At 27.8% G+C, this 14,144-nt stretch overlaps 2 protein-coding genes across 3 annotated transcripts; one reads left to right on the forward strand and one right to left on the reverse strand.

Moving 5' to 3' along the window:
- Window positions 1-7,459: 7,459 nt before the first annotated feature.
- On the forward strand, window positions 7,460-8,922 carry LOC114174217 (NAC domain-containing protein 2-like). The gene is made up of 3 exons (XM_028059009.2): window positions 7,460-7,769; window positions 7,874-8,154; window positions 8,307-8,922. The coding sequence occupies exons 1-3, from the start codon at window positions 7,604-7,606 to the stop codon at window positions 8,718-8,720; spliced, it is 861 nt and encodes a 286-aa protein (XP_027914810.1). The 5' UTR covers window positions 7,460-7,603; the 3' UTR covers window positions 8,721-8,922.
- A 693-nt stretch (window positions 8,923-9,615) lies between these two features.
- Window positions 9,616-13,161, reverse strand: LOC114174218 (2-hydroxy-palmitic acid dioxygenase mpo1-like). 2 transcript variants are annotated; one of them, XM_028059010.2, is made up of 4 exons: window positions 12,694-13,161; window positions 10,179-10,241; window positions 10,029-10,100; window positions 9,616-9,901 (listed from the first exon to the last, which is right to left on the reverse strand). In XM_028059010.2, exons 1-4 carry the CDS (start codon window positions 13,033-13,035, stop codon window positions 9,788-9,790), a joined length of 591 nt encoding a protein of 196 aa, XP_027914811.1. In that variant the 5' UTR covers window positions 13,036-13,161; the 3' UTR covers window positions 9,616-9,787. The 2 variants fall into 2 exon arrangements, with proteins under 2 accessions (XP_027914811.1, XP_027914812.1); XM_028059011.2 differs by having other exon boundaries at window positions 12,703-13,153.
- Between the last annotated feature and the right edge of the window lie 983 nt (window positions 13,162-14,144).

Genomic DNA, 14,144 nt, shown 5'->3' on the forward strand with positions numbered 1-14,144 from the left:
TTGGTGGGTTGGGTTCATTTTTAACCCGTACTGAAATTTGTAATTTTTTTTCAATCCAACCCGATCCGAACCCGTGATGAGCCGGGCTGGCTCGTGGGTTATAACCCATTTTGACGGCTTTATGTTACATCAACAATGTAAAAGTGACTTTTAGTAGGACTCAACCATTGACCAGAGAGAGTTTCAAACTCATAAAGAAAGATTTCAAATGTTGTAGGGTTCTAGTATCTCCTATACAGAAAACAAGTATATCATTAGCATGGAGAGTATGAGAAGGAAATTGTATCCCCCAAGGATCAACCATGGGAAGCATAAGCTTCTTAGAAATAAGCTTTGAAATGCCCCTATTTAAAACCTCCTTAGCAAAAAAAAAAAAAAACAAAGGAGGATCCCCCTATCTTGACCACAAGTGAAGTAACCAACCAAACAAAACCACCATTAACTCGGATAGAAAGATAGCAAATAAGGAGAATGAACCTCAAAAACCCTTCATGAAAACTAAAATAGCATAACACTTGAATTAATAAATGTCAGTTAATGGTATCAAAATCCTTGGTTACATCAATCTTAATGGCCACATTACCACCATTGATCGTTTTAGATAGAAGATTAATAGCTTAAGAAGTAGTACAAATATAATCCTTAACACTCCTCCATTTAATGAAACCTTTTTTTTATTAGGGATAATAATCATAGGCTTAATTACTCAGATGGTCCCCAGGAATGTGTCAATTTGATCTCCATTTTTAAAAAAGTTTCAATTGCGACCCAACTTTTGAAAAAGTGTGTCAATTAAGTCATTTTAAAAAAATACTAATGACATGTCACATGTCAATTTGTGTTTTTTTTTATTTTTAATTTTCTTTTTTTGTTGTCAGGGGATAGGGCAATGTCACGTGTTTGTGTCATTGTTTTGATTTCAATTTAGTCCTTATATGTCTCTTTGATTCAATTTAATCACTACATATGTCTCTTAATATTGTCCCTCTCTAGATTGAGACCAAATTTATTATTTGTATAAATGTTACATTGATAGTTTTTTTTTTTATTAAAAATGACGTTTTAACATATTACATTTTTCTTAATTATTAACCCATGTTTTCTTAATCAAGACTTTTATAACTAAATTTTAATATAAATATTATTATTTAATTTTGTACAAATATTTATACTTAATTAATTTTAATCTTATAAAAAACCATGGATTAAAAAATATGAATTAATAATTAAAATATGTTTTTTCAATCTATGTTTTTTTTTATAAGATTAAAATTAATTAAGTATAATTTTTTTTTATAAAATTAAGTATTGATATTTATATTAAATTTTAGTGGTAAAAGTCATGATTTACAAAACATGGGTTAATAATATACAATAATATATGTTAAAAAATTATTTTTAAAATAAAAAAATATCAATATACCATTTATACAAATAATAAATTTAGTCTCAAATCAAAGAGACATATATTGAGACTAAATTGAAATAATAAATTGCATTACAGGTTGCTCAAACTGCACCACAAGCTCCACCAACACAAGAGTCGGAGTCTTGTGGACCATCCAAAAACACCAATGCCATTAAGATGATAATGTTGATGAGTTTTTGCACCAACTATTTACCCCCCACAAGAATTGGCTTTGACATCTTATTACAATCTTCTACAAGATAGGTCATGACCAATAACTTTATAGTTAGAACAAAATAAAGACAAATTTTCATATTAATTTGTAGAAAGATACTCAAATAGTCTTTTTAATCCTTTATTTTTCATTAGGAAAAATATGCTTTTGGTCCCTGAAGTATTATCCAATATTGGAAATGGTCCCTAATGAAAACTTTGTCTCCGTTTAGTCCTTGTACTTTCAAAAGCATTGATTTTGGTCCTTAATTTTCAACGACTTCAAAATTTATCTTATGTGACAAACGATGTTCCAACTCAATGTCAGGAAGTCTGCCACGTGTCTACCACATGTTATTTATTTTTTTTAAAATAAGAAATTCATTTTTTAGAATTAATTTTTAAATTTATCTAAAAAATAAACCAATTACACAGTCTAGCACATTAAGTAAAAAAAAAACGGAGAGAAAATGATTTTTATCTTTTATATTTAATCCTAAAAAACATGTACTAGACCGTTTATTTTTTTAAATATGTTTTTGAAAGTATAAGGACCAAAAGGTGACCAAATTTTCACTAAAAACATTTCTAATTTACACATATTTTTTCAAGGACTACTTCAAGGACAAAAACATATTTTTTCCTTTTTTATTTACACAAATTTATTTTAATTTTTTTAAAAATATTCGTTCTTTTTTGTTTTATAGGTGTTTATAAACTTTTTTTCCCATAATAACATTTATTTAGCTTCAACCTTAATTAGAAGTGAAAGTAGACCAAATTTATACCATGGGTTTAGGTTAGATGGAGTTAGAAGAATGAAATGTTTTGAATTGATTAAATAAAGAATTTGACCCACCCACGATTTTATCCATCCATATTGAACTTATGATGGGTTAAACTAACTCATCAATACACCCAAATAAAAATAAAAAAATTCTTTCAATTATATAAATATATTTAATTAAAATATTGATTCTTTAATTTAATATGTATTATGAGAAAACATAGAAATTTTGGAGTTGATAAACAAAAATAACATTAAAACTTAAAATTTTGGAATTAATAAACATAGAATAATAAATTGATGTAACATTTTGAATTGATTATGCATTATATATTATATGTTACGTGTAATATTCAATTTTTAAATGTGACTTGTTTTGGTGTTAATACAAAAAATATTCATATATTAAACCAATTTATAAGGTAAGCAAAAGTGTGTCATAATATGTATAGATTTGATAGCTAAGGTTGAAGCTAAACAAAAACAGCTGAACCTTGAAAGGTCCAATCAAACTTAAGATTCACAGAATATTCTCAAGACCAATGCCGTTTTCCAACTGCCAACTATCTTATTAAATTCTATTTTCTTTATCATCAAATCTAAATTCTAAGAACTCATTAACATGTCTTAAAAATTCTTATCCAAAAGCATGTTATCTTTATCCATAAACTTCAATTTCAAGTATATGATTAATTAATATAATAAACAATGAAAATTAATTTTTAAAGTAAAAATAATATATTTAAACTAAGTTTATTTTTCATGTTTAATTTTTAATTTTTGTGTCTATTCTCCACATTTTAAAAGATAATGTAGATGAATTTTCTTTCCTCTTATGTGTATATTGTATCACTTTATATATATATATATATATATATATATATATATATATATATAAAGAAAATATTTGAAATAGTTGCATCTACTTAAGCATTAATAATTTTTATATTTGTTTTCACTAAAAAAATATTTTATTTAATATATTGTCTAGGCATAACTGTCTGAAGTAGTTAAGTGTAGTCACAAGCAAATTGTGATGTTTGGACTACATAATTATAATTTTTAATTTAGTGATAAATGCAAAACAATAAATGATACTTATGGATTACATATGATCTGGTTACAATAAAAAATGATTTATGAGTGTATATAATTTACAAAAAGTAAAATAATATTTATACCATCATTTATGTGTAATTATGCAATTAAGATGAAATAAAAGTGAAATAAATAAATAATTCAAATAGCATTATTTGCATAATTTTTTTTAATAAAAGCAAGTGTATTACATGTTAAATAATAAAAATAAAAATTTGTAGAATAGAATATTGAAGAAATATGGCAGTAATAGGATATTTTTTCTGTTGAGTGTAGGTGATGACTTGTCCTTGTAATAACCACAACACGAAGATGAAGATGATTGTGTGTTTTATAAGTTAGTGCTTATCTTCTCATTTTTCCAAGTTCAAACCTACCCCTTTTGGAAGGACACGCGTCACTTTGGTAAGTAACATTTGATAGTTACCTTTGTTGTCTACTTCACCAAAAATTTTGGACACTTGCCACAAAAATAATATATAATATTTAAATCAAATATCCACAATAGAAAAGAAAAACAAATTTCAAAACATTAATTAAAGATAACAAAAAAGAATAAACATTTTATAGAAAATATTGTGGAATTATAACCATCTTTCTTTTAAGAATTACATCAAACACTTATTTTTTTGGTCCAGTATATGTTAAAACACAAATCTTTAAGTTATAACTTTATAATTTATATTAAAATAAATTTTCTTTTAGTGTATTAATCTAAACACTCCAATTCAATTATTATTTAGCCTACCAACAAAACAAAACTTATGATATTAGATTGATCACTTGGACTAAAAAGTTTTAATCCGGTAATAAATTTCGATCTAATAAATATAGTATTATTTTGTTTTCAACCATTATTTTAATAACTGATATCAAGCTTCCATCACAGAAAAAAATAAAATAAAATGATTTATCAATTAGTGTGAAGATGATTACTTATATTTATTTTAATGAGTGTACATGTCACAAAATAAAAAAAAATGTTATAATGAAAACATTATATTCCTAACAATTTTTTTTCCTTATTCAGCACACACTATAACACCCCTCTTATCAAGAGGGTCGTGTCAGGTCTGCAGCCCAATACACCTCAACCCCTCACTCCTCAGGCAACACAAGGACCACCAGGTAGGTTGTTGTCAGTCGAGGTCGAATCCCAGACCTGACCTTTAACACCCTCTCAACAAGAGAGATGTCATCACGGGATGTATTAGACTGTAGACCTGACACGGCCTTCTTGGTAAGAGGAGTGTTATACACACACACACATATATATATATATATATATATATATATATATATATATATATATATATATATATATATATATATATATATATATATATATTCGTGTATAGAATTAAAAGAAAAAAAATGTAAAGATTTATTAAAACCAATGGTGCGATTAATAATGTAAAGAAATGATACGTAGCAAATATAGTTCTCAAATCAAAGTATAAAAATTTGACTTTGTTCTTGAATCATTATTTATCGCATTCAAAGATAGCATGGTCTAAGTTCTAAAACGAAAGTTTCAAACCTAAGGGAATAATAAAAAAATTCAATGGAACACGCAACGCAACGAATATGAGGTCTACTAAGTTTATCTTAAAAAAAGAAAGAAAAAATGAATTTTAATTTTTGCATTGTGTATAATTTTGTGATCATGGTTTTGGAAAAGCTCCATTGGAATACTCCATATACTTTATTTATGTGCCAAACCAACGTAAAGAAAATTGTAGCATTGGGTGAACCAAATTATTGTTCTTTCTCTTTCTTTTTCTTTCTAAATTATTTGTTGTTTTCTTTGGATAGTAAACACGTATGAGTCACATATCTCAATCTTATATCATACCCATATTTTCAAAAGAATTTGTATAATTGTTGATTTTCCCAATTTCTTTTGCAATAGTTGCTATCATATGCTTTTCAATGCGCGTTTTTTTTAATCTTTCTAATTGCATGAATACAAAGTTTTATTCTTTATAAAAGTTTAATTACATATTTAGCCTCTTATTTCTTTAAATTAAACAATTTTGATAATATCTCATTCGATTGCTAACAAAAAAAAAACATTACTTAGAAAAAGTGATAACTTTTGTAGTTGTATTATGCCATTCATATTCGGCATGGATAAATATATGTTAGTAATGAAATTATATATTAATTTCTAACTAAAATTGTTTATTTTTATAAAAATATAAAAAATAAACTGTGACTAATTTTATATACGAATTAAAATTACATTACGAGAACTAAATATGGATTTAATTTTTCAAAAAAAATTTATGAATTTATTTGCTTTGTATTTTCCCATCAAAATATTCTCGATCAACCGATAAAAATAATCTCTTCCGAGTGCAAATGCTATTGAAATAAAGTTGACTTATTTTGATAAATAGTTTTTTTCTTAAATATATTTATGTTTCTGAAATATTGTCTTGTTTTACTTTGTTTTGTAAGAAATTTGGTTTAAACTTTATACTCTATAAATCTTTTGTGTAATTCTTGATATTTCATTTTACATCGTTGTAATATATAAATTAATGTTTTATAGTCTTTAGCAAGTATTTTTCATTGGAACTAACTCAAAATAAATGAAATATCGTAGATGTTAAAAGTATATTTTGAAGAACTACACCAAACTAAAAATGACAAAAGCAAATTTTTTTTATAAGAATTCAAAGTCATGTAAACATTTCTTAGAAACCAAAAGTACGGTACAACTATATTCTATAGACAAAAAATTCCAACTATGGTTTTTTAGAATTTTGCAATTATTATGAAGAGTATGCCTAATTAGTACGATGATTTTCAGTACGAATAATGCACGGAATATCATGTGTTTTTATTATAATGGACCAAAATAAATAAAAATCTATATATTTTTGGTAAAATTTAAGCACAGCTTCTACTTACAGTTTTCGTCCATGAATTTGAGTAACAAAATTTGTATGATAGAACCATATTTTCCATGAAAATGGGGTTTTCTAGTTTGAGTGCCACAGACACAGAAACTTGAAGTATTCTGAAAGAAAAAAAGTAGCAAAATTTCTTCAAGAAACGTGCTAAATAATAAACAGTGTTTCTTTTTCATTGTTGCGTTGCAAATAAAACTTGTACAAAATGCAGTTTCATGCAGACCAATTTTCCATGCAACAAAGAAATCTCTATAAAGAAACGAAAACAAATCTTTTAAAAGGAAAAATTAAAGTTCCAGGTTCATCGTAGTTCGACCCAAAAACAAAAGAGATCATTTATAAAAGAAAAAGAAAGTTTCATCATTTTCCCACTCTTATTTGCTTGTTTGAATGAACATCATTCTTTCCATATCATATAGTGACATGTTCATTATCCATGAATTCAGAACACTGCATTCTGACATCACAATTATGTAAAACTTTACATATATAAATATAAATATGCCATTTATATTCCAATAATATTCATACACAGAATGAAATTAATGCAACCCAATGTGGATAAAGGAGTGCTACTGTCATATCCGAAAATGAAGAAAACTCAGTGAACAGAAAGGTGAAGGAGTTGTGGGCCCTCGTTAGTGTATGGTGTGAAATTGTGCTGCTATAAACAAATATATCTATACAAATTATACAGAAAAAAAGAAGAAAAAGTCCTTGAATTCTGATAAAACATGTAGATTTTGATTTCATATGAATTGAGAGAAATATATGTTATTAATATAAAGTTTTAACATTCAAGGATTTAGAAATCTGTCTTAATATACTCTCTTAGTATACTTGTAAGACTAAAGAATGTGATTAAAGAAAGAAATTTGAGAAAGTTATATAATTAAATAAATAAGGAATCTGGTGGGTAAGGTGACGCATGCACTAATGTGTAGAAAAGTCGCCTCAGGAACCAATCAAAGCCATGCAGCGCCACCACAGAAACGACAAGAAATCAAAGATAAAAGGGGCATCCACTTCATTGCAAACATTTCAAACACCTTGATTTCTCTTTAACCCTTGTTTTCAATTTTCTTCTTTCCCTTCTCTTTCGTCCCTGTAACTAGCAAAGAAACTTGGTTTTCCGTAGTTTAGTTTCCCATTCAAACTTGGTTTTCACTCTGCTCAATGGAGGGCAGAACAAGCTCTGTGCTTCCACCTGGTTTCAGGTTTCACCCCACTGATGAGGAACTAATCGTGTACTACCTTTGTAACCAAGCCACATCAAAACCATGCCCTGCATCGATCATTCCAGAAGTTGATATCTATAAGTTTGATCCGTGGGAATTACCTGGTACATAAATGTGTTAACGTATACTAAAATATCAAACCTTTGACCCTGTTGTAATATGTGCATGTTTCTGTTGTTCTGACGTGTGAAATTGTTGTGAAATACAGAGAAAACAGACTTTGGAGAAAATGAATGGTACTTCTTTACCCCAAGAGAGAGGAAGTACCCAAATGGGGTGAGGCCTAATAGAGCAACTGTGTCTGGGTATTGGAAGGCCACTGGTACTGATAAAGCAATCTATAGTGGCTCTAAGCATATTGGGGTGAAGAAAGCTTTGGTCTTTTACAAGGGTAAGCCACCAAAGGGTATCAAGACAGATTGGATTATGCATGAGTACAGGTTAATAGGATCAAGAAGACAAACCAATAGACAAATTGGATCCATGAGGGTAAGCCTTTGCCTTGTTGATTACTATGAGTTTTTTGATATGAAATTACATGTATTGAATATTTGAAGAGTTTTAACTGTTTGATGAAATTACTCTATAGGATGCTGTTTTATGTTATTTGACCTTACCCTTGTACTTGGATATGTCATCAGCTAGATGACTGGGTCTTGTGTAGGATCTACAAGAAGAAGAACATGGGAAAATCATTGGAGGCAAAAGAGGACTACCCAATAGCACAAATCAATCTCACACCACCAAATAATGAGACTGAACAAGAAGTGGTGAAATTTCCAAGGACTAGTTCCCTTACTCATCTTTTGGATATGGATTACTTGGGTCCAATATCACACATACTATCTGATTCATCATACACTTCAACCTTTGATTTTCAACTTAACACTGCCAATGCTGGAATAGACCCCTTCATAAAGCCACAGCCACTTGAAATTCCTAATAACCTTTATGCAGCAGATTCAGGGAAGTACCAAGTGAAACAGAACAGCACCATCAACCCCACCATCTTTGTGAACCATGTCTATGATCAGAGAGGACAATACCAAAAATGAAAAAAAAAAATGAAATTGGATTATTTGGAACATGACGATAAGCGTCACCAATTACATAATCCTGAAGATTCTTTGTAGAAATTCATATATATCACATCACCCAATGAATTTTCAGTGATATCCAATCAGATCATAGCTCCCACAGAAATTGTATATATATAAATATACTCTTTGTATGAAATACCATTAACACTTCTTTCAACACCTTTTACATTTTCAAGTAAAATTGCATTCTAGTCGCATTAGTTACAATGATCAAGGTTGTTTTTTGGACTTATAATGATATAATAACCCTATTACTGTTAACTTTTTAACTTTATGTTAATGGAACTACATTCAATATTCTGATTCAGATCAAACCTGAGGCTTAGATCATGCTTAGGTAGCATTTGAAGGCAAATACGGTTGAGCCACCCGTTTCCATCGCTGACATACATCATCACAATGATTATTTATTTTGACAAAGGATACATACATACATACACAATTGGGCGTTGGAAAATCATGTACTGTGAGTCAATAATTGAAACAGAAAGGAGTTTTCAAATGGATTGTTAATTGAATTCGTGATTGGTGGCACCCTGTGTTGCTTATCCAAATTGATAACGGCGTTGTTGATAGAATTGGATATGACGTGTTGAGAAGGTTGGCATGTGCATGCGCTATATATTTAATATGAGAATAACATGTGGCTCAGGATCACACCTTTTATAAAAGTACAAATTCTTGTGTTTGTTTCGTCAAGAAATTGTTAGTTAATGTAAAGTAGGACAAGTTAAACAAACTAATCATTTGAATGAGTCGTGTCTGCGTGTTACATGTGTATGGTAGTTTGATATGTATATTTAATTTGTTGATCGTGAGCATTCTAGGATGTTTGGTCTGGGACACGAAATTGATGAGATGAAACATTTATTTGGTCTTGTAAATCCATTAGTGCTTCAAGGTTGTGACATAATATTGAACTATATCAGTACAATGCACACATATATGATGATTTATTCATTTTTAGCTTATGCTCTTCCTCTGTTTGTGGGAGATTATTTAGGTTTTGCAGACACACCAACCTAAGATAGTTTCTGCTTACTTTCTTGCCATTCATTGATGTTGGCTTCAACTTTTGCTTGCACTTTTGAATGAAATCCTGGATATGGCTCATAACCAAATAAATTGTGAAGAACCTGCATAAAACAAGTAACCTTAGAGTATATTCAAGCAATAAACTCATGTTAAGAAAAGGTAGAAAAACATGCAAGAGGGAACTGATATATACTAGGAATTTAAAATTGAAAAATTTCAGTACAATACCTCTAGCAATACAAAGAAAGGACCCATTACAAAGGCCTGAACGAGGTTATCCAAAAGAGCAGGTGCTCTTTTCTGTAAATAAAATATCTTAGGCATGTTAATGTAAGAAATGTTTAAGTCAGAGATTGAGTTATTATAACAATAGCTAACCTCAAATATACCGTGACCAATAAAAAGCTGTGTCCAACATACTAGTTGAACCACCAGAACAACCTAGACATGATCAAAGAGCAAAGAGTGAGAAATGTTATGTTGATAATGTTAATGTATGCAGTAAAAATGTGCTTTTCTTTTTCTTCTATTTGGCTGTGACAACAAGGTGTTTAGCATGGTTATATTTAGACAATAAAAATTAAGATGCATAACTACTCTTTTTGGATTAGGACTGAGAGAGATAAGAACACAATTGCAATGACTGGACATTTTTCTAAATACTCCTTTAAAATTATTGTGCACTTTATAAAATCATATATTTATTTTAAAAATAATAGAATACGACACCATAACTCAATAGTTTAAGAAAATTAACAACTTTTAAATGATTAGTTTTCTTTATCTTAAAATATATTTTTAATCTTGTTATTTCCTTACCTAACTTCAAAGCTTAAAATAGCTCTATTTATACACAAAAAAAGTTTGATAAACAATTAGAGCATGATTTTACAATCTCTAACAAATAGATATATGCCTAGAACATAGAAAAGCCACGTACAAGAGTAAAACATATTGCTTAAAAAAAAGGGGAGTAAAAAATGAACTTACTCAAAAGAAAAATTTATTTAATCTTAAATATTTCTTAACTTCTCAATCTTGTCATCGTGCAATTTGCTTTTGAAAATAATAAAAGATCTATGATGAAAATTAAGATAGAAAGAGGAAGAGAGTAGGAGATGTAGGTACGAGAGAGATACATCAAATAAAGAAGTAAAAAAAAAATTACAAGAGGCAAAATTTGATTTTTAAATTTCAATTTTTTTAAACTAAATTCATATAAATAATATAAAAAAAATATTTTTTTAAAATATATATAGAAAAAAAAAAAACGTTGGGGGAGTTGTGGCTCCCCTATTACAACATAGGTTTGCCTCTGCATATCGAACACAAATACATAATTAAAATTGAAGTATCGGTCCATCATAACTTAAAACTAAAGCGCACAAGTCTTACACCACTTTGGTATCCACTTTGAAATTAAAATAAGGTGAGAATTTTGTCTTTTCGGTAGAAGATAAAATACAAGAATAAAGATATTTTGACAAACTTTTGACCCACCACTCCAATCATCCTTTTATTATTTATTTAGTGGTGTAATATAATGATTTAAAGATGATCGAAGTAATAAATTAAAAATAATAAAAAAATAAGTTAAAATATTATTATCTAAAATACAAGTACTCCCTATATAGGAATGTAAAAAAAAATGAAAAGAAACGTTGGAATAGCACAATTGACGAGTTCTAGCAGCCAATCAATAATAGAATATTTTTATTATTTTTCTTATTATTGTTTTGCTGTAATACTAGATCATGTAACTATCTAGTATTAATGAGTGTTTTTGTCAATTTCAAGGGACCAAGCGCGAATAGAAATCTCAACGGGTATGGTTATTGCCTATGTAAGCTATTTACAAATAATTTCCTCGGTTTTTTTTTTTTTTTTTTTATATTCGAAGATATCCATAAATACTGGGTAATATTTATGTATATTTTTTCAAATTTTAAATAAAATTATTTCAAAGTCAAATCTTTAAATATAAATTTAGTTAACAAGTTAATTTTAAATATAATTTAAATCAAATTACTGGATAAACTTTTAACACAAATTTCTAAAAGTTGAATTTAAATGTGTTGTGTGAAGATATAAATTTTAAAAAATTAATCTTTAAAAAAATAACTTCAATTTGACAAGTTTAAATAATTAAAAAAATATTCAAACAAAATTTACTAATAATTATTAGTGAATATTAAATATTCACATATGAGATACATGATATTTGTGCGCATTCTATTAGTAAATGGAAAATTAAATACTCATACTTATTATTTATTATCAACAAATAGGTATTAAAAGTATCTATTTAATACATGTCATAGATTTTACCTGCCATTGTTCACAGATACAAATATGTTTGTCATTCATCCCTACGACATTCATAGAGATGATTTTCTAAAATATGTAATATTGCAAATTATATACTATCTATAAAAAAAATTAAAAATCATGAGAAAGAAGAATGATAAGAAGTGTAATCAATATCGATAGTATCTACTCACAATAAAAAAAAAAAATACATTCTATTATTGCCTCCATTACCCATCGGGTATTGATAAAGAAAAATCACGTAAGTTTCTTTATACATACGGTATCCATAAATATTCATGAATATTTTTTTTAATTTAAAATAAAATTATTTAAAACAAAAGTTTTCAAATATAATAAAATATCCATCACATACTTTACCCACATACAAACTTTTTTGTCATCCTTATAATAAAAAAATAAACTTACTTATTCAACCTAGAACTTAACTACAAATTTAGAAGAGGTTTAAAATTGAATTAAGCCTTAATTATAATACTTATCTAATGTAATAATTGATAGAGATGAAAAAACAAAGATGATGCATAAACACACTACCATTTTCATATAAGCAAAACTGAACAACCTGGTTTACCTTCCAAGCCAGAGACCACCGAAGTTGGCTTGCAAGAAAGCTACTTCCGATCCAACAAAGGGCACAAAGAAAAGCAGCAAGAGAACCAGCTCTGAGATCCAAAGCAAGATAGAAAATTGAGTAGAGCAAAGCAACGACGAAAGCAACATTGTTCCACCAAAGAGAAAACTCCAAGTTTGGAAGATAGAAGAAGAAGGGAGGGGAGAAGTGGAGAATGAGAAGGGCTGAGAAGAAAATTGGCCAAACAAAGAAGACATGGATTGCTGTGTTAACTGGGTTTCTGTGGTATGCTCCATAGAAGGCAAAATGGTTTTCAAGATCAAAGAATGCCATCTACAACCAACCACAAGCCTAATGCAACAACTTCTTTCTCTCTTTGCCTAATTCTTATTTTCATGGCCATAGCATAGGTAGCTGGAGGTTGGAATAAATTATGAATGAAACGTCAAACTAACAAATTTAAAGACTACTACTGTACACTCCTCTCCTCTCCTCTCATATAGGGTGGCAAAGTGCGAGTTTAATTGAATTATTTAATCTGTCAATCAATTTTGTTTTGTCAATCCGCTTTTTTTTTTTTATTTCAAAAGAAACTAAAATAAAAATATTTAAAAAAATAAATTTCACATATTATATTAACTACAAAAATGTGTATATATAATAATATCGGAATTTAAATTATAAATATCTTTAGATTAATATTCGATTATTAGTTATAATAAAATAATTTAGTATATAAAAGTAATATTTATTTTAATTTATCTTCTTAAAAATATTAATTAATCAATTAAATATATACAAATATTTTATTTTTAATATATATATATATATATATATATAATATTATGAAATACAAAACAAAATATAAAAGGTTAATCGATATGTCTTTTAACAGGATGAGTCAATATTTTTGATCCATTTTTATTAGGGATGGCAAAACGGGCTCGGCCTTTGGCTCGCTTTGTCCTTAATCTGCCAAAAACGAATTGGGTCGTGCTGGCTCGCAACACAAAAATGGTTAAAAAAGTTTAGCCCATCCCGCCATAAGGTGAGCCAACAATCCGGATGGAAGTATCTTCTTTTTTATTTTTTAAATTGTTTATTTATAAAATTTGTTTATATACAAATACTTATAGATAAATACTTAGAGCATATTTAATTATATAAATACTTTTTAAGTTTTTAATTGATCAATTAATATATTTAATTGAATAAATTAAAAAATTATTATATTTCAAATTAAATTACTCTGTTATAACTAATAATTATAACTTAATTTGTAAGTATCAATTATTTAAATTGTAATAATATTGTATATTTACATTTATACAAAAAGATAATATTTATTTATTTTTAATTTTAAAAATAAAAAAATTAAAAAGAAAATAAAAATGGGCCAACAGACCAGGGGACGAGTTGGCCCACCTTTGACCCGCCAATTT

The sequence above is a fragment of the Vigna unguiculata genome, chromosome 2 (assembly GCF_037176805.1).
Source record: "Vigna unguiculata cultivar grain cowpea cultivar isolate G323 ecotype 2 chromosome 2, ASM3717680v1, whole genome shotgun sequence".
Classification (NCBI taxonomy): Eukaryota; Viridiplantae; Streptophyta; class Magnoliopsida; order Fabales; family Fabaceae; genus Vigna; species Vigna unguiculata.